The sequence below is a fragment of the Pelodiscus sinensis genome, chromosome 1 (genome assembly GCF_052426305.1).
Source record: "Pelodiscus sinensis isolate ZL-2025 chromosome 1, ASM5242630v1, whole genome shotgun sequence".
NCBI classification, from domain to species: Eukaryota; Metazoa; Chordata; order Testudines; family Trionychidae; genus Pelodiscus; species Pelodiscus sinensis.
Genome location: NC_143052.1, coordinates 137,196,846 through 137,206,610, shown reverse-complemented (window position 1 = coordinate 137,206,610; position 9,765 = coordinate 137,196,846). Strand labels below are relative to the sequence as shown.

At 46.1% G+C, this 9,765-nt stretch overlaps 1 protein-coding gene across 2 annotated transcripts; it reads right to left on the bottom strand.

Annotated features, from left to right (window-relative positions):
- Nucleotides 1-1,786: 1,786 nt before the first annotated feature.
- On the bottom strand, nucleotides 1,787-7,287 carry LOC102460481 (synaptonemal complex central element protein 3). Of its 2 annotated transcripts, none has more exons than XM_006112530.5 (3): nucleotides 6,767-7,287; nucleotides 5,581-5,689; nucleotides 1,787-2,213 (listed from the first exon to the last, which is right to left on the bottom strand). In XM_006112530.5, the coding sequence occupies exons 2-3, from the start codon at nucleotides 5,687-5,689 to the stop codon at nucleotides 2,044-2,046; spliced, it is 279 nt and encodes a 92-aa protein (XP_006112592.1). In that variant the 5' UTR covers nucleotides 6,767-7,287; the 3' UTR covers nucleotides 1,787-2,043. The 2 variants fall into 2 exon arrangements, with proteins under 2 accessions (XP_006112592.1, XP_075758987.1); XM_075902872.2 differs by lacking the exon at nucleotides 6,767-7,287 and adding an exon at nucleotides 6,400-6,760.
- Nucleotides 7,288-9,765: the final 2,478 nt, after the last annotated feature.

The following is a 9,765-nucleotide window of genomic DNA, read 5'->3' as shown; positions in this document are numbered from 1 at the left end:
AAGCCTGAAGTGTAGATGTAGCCTAAGGTTATGTCTAAACTATGTGTTTATTTAGAAATAAGCTATTTCAGAATAATAACTCCCAAAATAGCTATTTCAAAATAGCACATTCACTCTACAAATGCCCATCGAAACAGCACATAGCTGTTTTGAAATAGATTGTCCACACTGATTGGAGGATGAATCACATTGAAGGACCCCCAGAAGCACTTTTTCACTTTTATTAGAATTCATAAAAATATTTGCTTACAAAATTAAAATTGAATCGCCTATTCAACTGTCATTTTAGTGAAAAGGAAATGTGTACTATTACAAATCACAAACTAATTCAAATTAGTTATGGAAAGAGTGATGGAAGCTTTATGAGTTTCTGATTCAAATTTATTTTGTATGGTAATTATTCAATAAAATGAATAATGTTGGAAGATGAAATCCTAAAAATTTAAAGCTGTTCTTTTGCTTCCCTTTTGCAAGCATATTAATAAAAATCTATTACATATATTTCATTTCTTGAACTTTCCTATAAGTATAATCTATGCAAAATGACTTTGCCTGAACAACTATGGGCCTCACTTGCTAATACAGGGGTGGGCAAAGTGCCCTCCATGGGCTGGATCCAGCCCTTGGCCATCCTACCGCTCCCCTATCCCCAGGCCCTGACTGGCCTGGGCATGGGGAGCACACAAAGACTCTCATGTCCTATCTCTGCCATGCCAGGGGCGCGCAGCAGCTAGAGAGACACACCGGCTGTTTTGCATGCTCCCCCGCCCACTGGCACTGATTGGCCTGGGGTCAGAGAGAGCTTGCGAGGTCTCCTCCCACTAGCTACCTAGAGGGAACTGCCAACTGCTTTAAAACAACTGGCACGGCATCTCTCTAGGGGGTGAGGTGGGGAAGTACAAGAAGTCCCCTGGTCCCACCCCTTCCGCCCAAGGCGGGGCGTGTGTGTGTGTGTGTGTGTGTGAGAGAGAAATGACCTCCTCTACTGCAGGATCCCATTACAGCATGGAAATCAATGCCTTTAATATCGCTTATTTGGTTTCTCTGCTTCAAAGATCTGCATCGGATAAACTACAACACAGGCTACACCTTACAGAGGTGCAGGTGACTCCTTGGTTTTATTCTTTACCCGTGACAGAACACTTTCCCCTATGGTAATAAAACTGAAATAATTCAACACAGGCTCCATGAAGCACTATACAATTCTGTGTACACATACAACTTCTTTATGAGAGAGGATTAAAATAGCTTTCTGAGACAATGTTGAGAAAAAAGTCCATAGAAAATTGAAAAAGTCAAAGAAACTCTTTGAAATAACTATTGACGTGTGAACTTAAATAATGCAACTTTTCACCACAAACTATTAGTCAGTCTATTCTGCAATCCCACATTGGCTCAATCTGGAGTTTTATCTGTTCCTTCAACTGGAGAAATTAATCTTTGTTTTCCTTCCTGAGGACTGCTGCTAATGCAAAATAACTGCTGTATTCCACCGCAGAAGCATCTCATTTTCAGGAGAATGCAAAGAGACTCACTCATAGGGTTAGAAGAGACCTCAGTAGGTCATCTAGTCCAACCTCCTCCCCAAGGTAGGACCAACCCCAAGTAAATCATCCCAGCCAGGGCTCTGTCAAGCAGAGTCTTAAAAACCTCTAGGGATGGAAATTCTATCATCTTCCTAGGGAAGCCCTTCCAGTGCCTCACCACCCTCCTAGTAAAATAGTTGTTCCTAATATCAAACTTAGACATCCCCCACAATCTATAAATCAGATTAGGATCCTTTGGGAAAATGGAATAGCTTTATTTATCAATATCATTATATAATTATAACTGTGCCTAAATTATAGGAAAAGGATAGATAAAAACAGAGGCATCATTACTTTTGGTTTCAATAATACATGTATTTGGCAGAATACATTTGTATAGCCACATCAATAACAGTTAATCAACAATTTGTATGACATCTGCAGATATTTCATGACTGAAATAATGAGTCTGGAATGATTTATCTGTTGCAATTTCATTAACAGAGTTGAAGGCTGTTTATTCTTGTTTTTGTTCATTGCCTTTCGTTTCCTTCAGCATCTCTTTCCAATTCTTCTCCATCTCTTCTTTGCAATTCAAGAATGCATCTTCCAGTTGCCTCATAGAGTTTGCTAAATCTGGGTTGGTACGCATAACTACCATATCATATGCCATCCAGGTTGCCTGCACTGCAACAACCCAACCAATAGATATTAGATTTCAGCAATATTGGGATGGCAGAGAAACAACTGATACTCAGGGGAACAGTAGTGGGAATGAATGGCTACCTGTTGTAATCATTGGCTGAGTGATCCTATAATGTAGTAAGTTCACAGAAAAATATGCAATTTTGAATGTTTCACAATTACAAAATAGAGTGAAAATTAAATAAAAAATGAAATTTCTCATGAAATGCAATTATATTTTTGAGTCAATCAAAATGTTTGTTTTAGTTTTGATTTTTTTATTTTACATTACATCAAATTTAAAATATTGAAACAAAATGTCATTTCAAAATGGAAAATCAAAACATTCTGTTCCAAGAAAGCTGAAATGGAATGTTTCAACCGTACCAAAACAGTTTTTCAAGTTTTCTTTTATAAAACACAAAATTTCATTGAAATTGACAATTTCTACAAACATTTTGCTTATGATGAAAAAAGTTTGGTCATAAAATTTGAATGAGCTATAATAATAACCAAAGAGCACACTCAAGCTCAGTGCTCACAAATTAGAACATAAGAACTGCCATACTGGGTCAAACCAAAAGTCTATCGAGCCCAGTATCCTGTCCGCCAACAGTGGTCAATGTCAGATGCCTCAGAGGGAGTGAACACAACAGGTAATCCTCACATGATCCCTCCCGTCATCCATAACCCTACAGTGACAAATAAGAGTGCACATCTTTCCTTATCAATTCTATAATACCAAAACATTGTGAACAGCTCCAAATGTCTGAGCAGCCTTGATGAAGGCCAAGTCTACACTGGCAAGTTATTGCACAGTAAATCAGCCCCCGGAGCTGTAACTTTCTGGTTGTCCACAGCTAGCAAGGTACTTAGTGCACATTAGCTCCAGAGTTAGTGCACTCTAAACCATCTTAGTGCGAAGCACAGAGCTTGATGCACACTGTATACAGCTCTGGGATGCAAGTGTTGAAACTACTGTGTAGTACTGCATCATGAATGGCTTACAGCACCATTCCCACAATGCCTGTTCTTGCCTCTCTGGTAATCTGTTTGAACTCTCCTGAACTCAGGTGACCCTCAGATTCTCCCTTGCTTTCTCTTTGAAATTTGAAAGTCCCCTTTCTGTTGGCTCAGTGACACGTGTGTTCTTTCAGCTGGCCATGCCTGTTCCATGCACCAGGAGATCCCCTGCTTGGAACCAGGCTAACGTGCTGGACCTCATCTGTATTTGGGAAGAAGAGACAGTCTAGTCCTAGCTGTGCTCCAGCTGTAGGAATTATGATACCTACAGACACATCTTAAGATGCATGACAGAAAGGGGCCATGACCGAGATGTACTGCAGGGCAGGGTCAAAGTGAAGGAGCAGCAAAATGCCTACCACAAGGCACAGGAAGTAAACCACCACCCCAGTGCTGCACTCACAACCTGCAGACTCTACAAAGAGCTGGATGATATACTTTGAGGTGATCCCACCTCCACTCCAAAACTCCCCAGGAATACTTCAGGGGCTCTGGGGCCAGAGTGGGCCAAGACAGGAGGAGGAAGTTGTGTCCAAGTGTGCTGAGAAGAAATGGGAACCAGAGCCAGAGGAGGAATTGGCATCGACAAAGGCTTGCAGTCAGGAGCTGTTTTGTACTCCTCATAAGGTAAGCCACTCGCAGGTCTCAGAGGCTGCGGATGATGCACATGGTAAGTGGGTTGGGTCTCTAGAAGCACTCAAGTGACTTGTCGGGAGCAGGAGTGTTACATAAAGGAGGCTTTTTGGTTCTGTGTGATGCTGCCACCAGCACAGGATTGGTCAGATGGTGAACAGACCATTGATGCAATCACTTATATAATAGTAATCTGCCACACAGATCTCAGAAAATGCCATGCAGCTGCTGTGCCACCTGTCTCCACAAATTAGCTGGCAAAGCAAACGTGGTCTTTGACCCCTGACGGCCAATGTTCCCTTGCCAATGTGCCATCACTGCACAAAGACAAGCCGCATACAGTCTAGGACGGAACTTGCAGTTGAGTAAAAGACACTCGTTTGCTTCCTTGCTCGTCATAAGCAGTGAAATGTCTTCCAGGATGAATATTCTGTGGAAATGAGCGTCCATTAGTAACTTTCAGTCCCTCCCCCTCTCCAAGTGCTCTGGCCAAAGTTCAGCACAGCCATGCGCAAATGAAAACTTGTGCTTTCCGGCATGAATAAAAATCCCTACCCAGCTGCATGAAGGGATTTCCCTTTGCTACCACAGCAAAGGTTTCCTCTGCCCAGCTGCACCAAGGGATTTCCTTCTGCTACTGCAGCAAAGGTTTCCCCTGCCCAGCTGCACCAAAGGTTTTACCTACCACCCTGGTGGTGAATTCACCATTGTGGGGTTCCTGTATTTTATGTATGCTCACTCCGGGACAGTCAGGCAGTGCAAGGTATATGAACAATGCAAGTGTTTCAAAGGGGTTGGAACAGTGCTATGTCTAATGTTAACAATGGACTCTCTGTAACAATGCATGTCCTAGCTCCCTGACATTGTTCACATATCTTGGTCGTTAATGCTTGTCATTCTCTGATTTTGGAGGCACCAGTTCTTCCTAGATTTTTGCAAACTGAATCTCTTTGTGTTTATGTTCTAATTATGTTTTAAAGCTCTGTAAATTCCTTTTGCATTTTTTTTGTTCTCATTACCAACTTCTCCCACTATAATTTGAATTTCATTTATGACCTGAGCTATAAACACCTCCCAGTTAACTTTTTATGTTAAATAACATTTGTTGTCACAGTCTGTCAGATGTGCTCTACAAGATGTATTCTTCAATTTAATACACTGTGGGCATTCTTAGATCTCAATCTCATTAATAGATTTTGGTACAGATCTCTTTCTCCTCTTATATGTTTCTGCTATACAGAGAAGTTTGAAGTCCACTCTCCTTTACCCTTACATGTTTACCGCTATTATTTCTATGCACTGCTATAATGCTCGTGTAACGGAACAGAATGGAACCTCTCTATATCTTGAATTATAAAGCCAGCTGGCTCTCATCTAAAGCAGTAGAGGAAACTCATTCTTTCTCTCTGCAAGTGGTGTACATGTTACTACATGAGATCAGTGGCAGATATAGGGCAGGGCGAGCGGGGTGGCCCCCCCAGGCCCTGCCCTTCAAGACGCCCCACGCATGTGCCGTGTCAAAGGGGGGGCCCCGCGAAATTGTGCTGCCATGGGCCCCGCAAAATCCTCATCTGCCCCTGCATGGGGCAATGAACCTCACCCAATAGATGCATAGGTTATACCTGCATGCTCTAGCAGCAAATGCAAAATCTATCCTTCAAAAAAAACAAACAAACAAACAAACAAACAAATAAACAAAAAATCTAACCCACACCTGATAGTTTTTCCATTTCTTCTAGCAGTTTTTCTAAGTCCCTGTTCAGGTCCTCCAGCATTTTTACCATGTTGTCATAGTTTCTTTCCTGAGGTTCAGATTTGGCCATCTACAAGAAAAGCAAGAATGGAGCAGTTTGGGGGAGTAAGGAAATAAAGCTTTTTCATACAAAGGGGAAAATAACATTTTAAATTGTATCTTTAAAAGTAAAAATGAATATATTAATGTCCTAGATTCACTTGCTAAATTCATTTAGCTCTTGAAAAACAAGTAGTTCTGTGGCACCTTGTAAACTAACACTCCCGCTTATCTGATGAAGTGGGTTTTGCCCACGAAAACTCATGATACTATATGTATTTTTGTTAGTCTCTAACGTGCCACAGGATTACTTATGGTTTTACAGACTAACATGGCTACTCCTCTGAGACTAGTTAGCTTTTGGACAATGCTATGAGGCTCTTGTGTGTTGCCTAGCACTTTAAATTCACTCTGAAATCTAGTTTTGGACACAAAGGTCAGTTGCCTGCAGCATCAAGCCTGTGTTCTTTGTGAACTTTATAAGTCACTGTAATAGACCAGGACATTAGCAGATCCTTTCTAACCTTCTACTTTCCTCGATTGGATTCTTCATCTGCCTGCTCTGGCAGTTGCCAATACCTGACGCTTGTGAGATCTCCCCAATACACGAAAGACAAAGTTGAGCGTCAAAAGTTAGGCACTTATGTACCATATCTGGGCACCCACATAAATACTTGATTTGTAGAGATGCGGAACCTCCACAATTCACTAACTTCAGCAGAAATAGCAGGAGCTCAATACCTGAAAATCAGCCCTCTTCTGTAGGTGCTAATTTCGGGCAATCACCTTTCGGAATGCTGGTACTGGCCCATTAAGACCCTGGGACTTTGGGGGAAAGTTCTAGGGGGACTAAATACTAAATTAATGTAGTTGCTCTGATTCTGCCTTGTTCGTTTTGTTGGTGTTTTTTGTCTGGTAATTTCTCAGTACACTTGGCGGGCACCTTTCTCCAGCTCTTATTTTGAATGAATATTGTCCGTAGGGATGTTGATTTTCTGACTAGAGGTAAAGGTGTTTTAAGGAAGTTAAGATTTCCAGCCGAAAGCCTCTGATGCTCAAGGGCGCCAGGCCCGTCACGCGGGCTCCTAGCAGGGCGGCGCAAACGCACCTTCCCCAGGGTCCTTCAAGGAAGTGTGAGGCCGGGCGGCACCTGCGCGTTTCACCAGAACACGCCCTCCCGCCACAGGCCGCCGGCGCCTGTTCGCAGCGTCCCCCCGCGCAGAGGCAGAGGCGGGCGTCGGGCGTCACCCCCAGCCGGCAGGGGCAGGCGCCCGAGCAGCGCGCGCAGACTCTGCTCGGCCCCTGCCGCTCCGGAGCGCCCGCGAGCCCCCGACTCCCGCACCCAGCGAACGGAAACTGGCCCCGCCCCGAGCCAGACCCGGCCCACGCGCCTCTCGCGAGCCAGTGAACCCGGAAACGAGGCTCCCGCCAGGCCCCTCGCGGCCAGCGCCTCAGCCGCCCGCTTTCCCGCCCAAACCAACTGTCTCCGCCCCGCGCGCTTCCCGTGGTCGCACGTGTCTGCTGCCTCTCGAACTGTGGGGAAATAAAACCAGCGCGCGGAGCTGGAAACCAAAACCTGATGCCCCCTTCCCAGCCTACGCCGGTCTCCTTGGCCGCCTCACGGGCTCGTCGCACAATAAAATGCCCGTTTCTCGGATTAGAGGGAATGAAAAACAGCAGCGGGAGGGCAGCTACTGGGGCGCTGGGCTCCTCCGTGTTGAGGCGCAGGGCAGGGCACGAAGGTTTGCGCTGGCTTGATGCTCTGCGCCACGTTAATTAAACTAAAGGCTTAATTGCTATTGAATTGCTACCGAGCTGGCTCTGACGGGCGAGAGCCCAGCACCCCCCAAAACACTTCCAGGCGAGAAGGTGGGTTGCCAGATGGTTGAAACAAAAATACTGACCCCCCCCCCCCAAAAAAAAAAACCCTGGGAAAATTCTGTTGAAGGAAAAAAAGGTGGGGAAGAGATCCTCCATGCCATGTGTCTGCTGGGTCCAGCAGTGGTGGCACCCCTCAGGGAGAGGACTTGTATTCCTGCCCACTGGAAGAGAGGGGGACAGGGTGTAGGGGTAGGTGTGTGTGAGCAGCTGATCCTCCTGCACCTTGCCACGCTTTCCTTGGGAATGGATGCTGCCCTAAGAGTGCAGGCATGCCCATGTGCCGTGTGCAGGACTGCTGAGAGAGAGAGAGAGAGAGTGTGTGTGTGTGTGTGTGTGTCCCTCCTTCCGTCCGTGGCCCCAGCCTCCTTCCATTGGTGGTTGGTAGAGGGAGGGTGTACCTGGTGTCATGAGTATGGCAGGACTCTCCAGACACCCTGCCGCCAATAGCACTAAGGTTCTCTGGTGCAGCCTACTGGACCTGGGTGCCCTGGACTGTTGCTGCATGTGCTCCCACATGCACAGGCTGCTGCTCGATCCCCAGGCCACAAAGGCCAAGTTAGGAGCATGCCCCATACCCCTTGCCTTCCACCCCCTGCACTCTATGTGTGTACAGAACACAATGGCACTCACCTGATGTGGATTCCCCGGCCTCAGACGATGCCTGGGACACTTCCAGTGGGACAGGTACCAGCTCCAGGGTCAGGAGGGTGACAGAGCTTGCCTAGTCTGTTTCCCCTTCTTCCTCCTCCTTTTCATCTCTGTCTCCTGGAAGGGCAACAACAGGATTCTCGAACCCTGAGTCTACCACTGCGGGGAGACTGCCCCATCTCTGCAGGATGTGATCCAGGTCCATATAATAGGGACAGATGTGGGTTTCTGCCCTGGAGGAGGAGTTGTGCTCTTGCAGGAGTTGTGCTCTTGGGCCCTGGTGTATACCTGGCAGAGCAACTTCACTTTCATCTGCACCTGCTTCTGGGTGTGGGTGTATTCTTTGGTGGCCAGGCTCTTGGCCATGTGGCCATAGATATCAGCATGCCTGCATCTGGTGTGGAGATCCTGGAGATTTGCCTCCTTACCCCAGACCTCAGTGAAGTCCAGGATCTCTGCACCAGGCCAGGAAGGTGCACACCTCTTTCGGGCCTGGGCAGGCTCCTGGGAGCTGCTTGACTATACCCTGGGAGCAGTGGAGGGCTGTCTGAAAGCAGCAGACTGGCTCATTTTTGTAAAAATTGAGGCAGTGGCAGCTACAGGTGGCTCAGGGCTGTCAAGGCCTTGTGCCTGCCACAAGCCCTTTTTCCTGAGGCTGCAGCTTTAGGGGCTCCAGGGGAAGTGGGGACTACAGAGTTTGGCTGTGTGTGGACAGAGCAGCCAGCAGGGCACCTTGGGAAGGGCTGGAGGCCCCTCATTTCGAAATAATTGCAGCTGCCCTACACAGGCCCTATTTCAAAATAGCTGTTTTGGAAGAGGCGTTATTACTTGTACAGTGACGTTTACCAACGCCAAAATAAGCCGCCTGTTACTTTGAAATTATTTTGAAATAACGCCACTTCTGTGTAGGTAGGTATTTCAGAATATTGGCTGTTATTCCAGACTTTGCAGTGTGGACATACCCTATGAGTCTGGCACCTGCATGAATTTGGATGCCAAATGCTTGTCCTGTCTCTGCTCCCACACCCCCTCTCGGAGAGCTGAGCTCCCCTAGATTACTACAGCTCTGCCTGTAGGCCAGAGCCCCTAATTGATTGCTGTCCTGTCCTGACTGAGGGCACCAAGCAAACAGACTTCCTCCTGTTGCTCGGCCTGACTACAAGCCTGGTCCATTCACACTGGGCTAATTTTCCCCTGATCCAAAGCACCCCGGAAGTGTACGAAGGGGTGTGATCTCTTGCCCTGATGAATGGGGAGTTATTCTGAAATAACTCCTTAATTTAGACGTGCCTAGAGTGTACGATGCTGTTGCTACTGTTTTCAGAGAAGAGACAGCCCTCAGATTTTTAATTATTCAGCTCTTGCACCAATGAAAATAAGAAATAATGTCTGTTATTTGCACTGGTACATTTATATCAGTCTCTGTAACTTGAACAAATCTTCAGTGCAGATAAGGCCAGAGAGAAAAAGGCCCCAGAGGAAAAAAAAACCTCAACCCTTTCACTTCAGATAATTTGCTCTTGTTGCCAGTCTCACCAGAAAAATTAAGCAATGATGTACCAGAGAAATAAAACTGTC

Excerpts from the sequence above, each read along its gene's own strand:
- LOC102460481 (XM_006112530.5), bottom strand. The coding sequence starts at position 5,689 with ATGGCCAAATCTGAACCTCAGGAAAGAAACTATGACAACATGGTAAAA. Across the intron at positions 2,214-5,580 it reads AGAAATGGAAAAACTATCAG|TGCAGGCAACCTGGATGGCA; the intron begins GTGTGGGTTAGA and ends GGGTTGTTGCAG.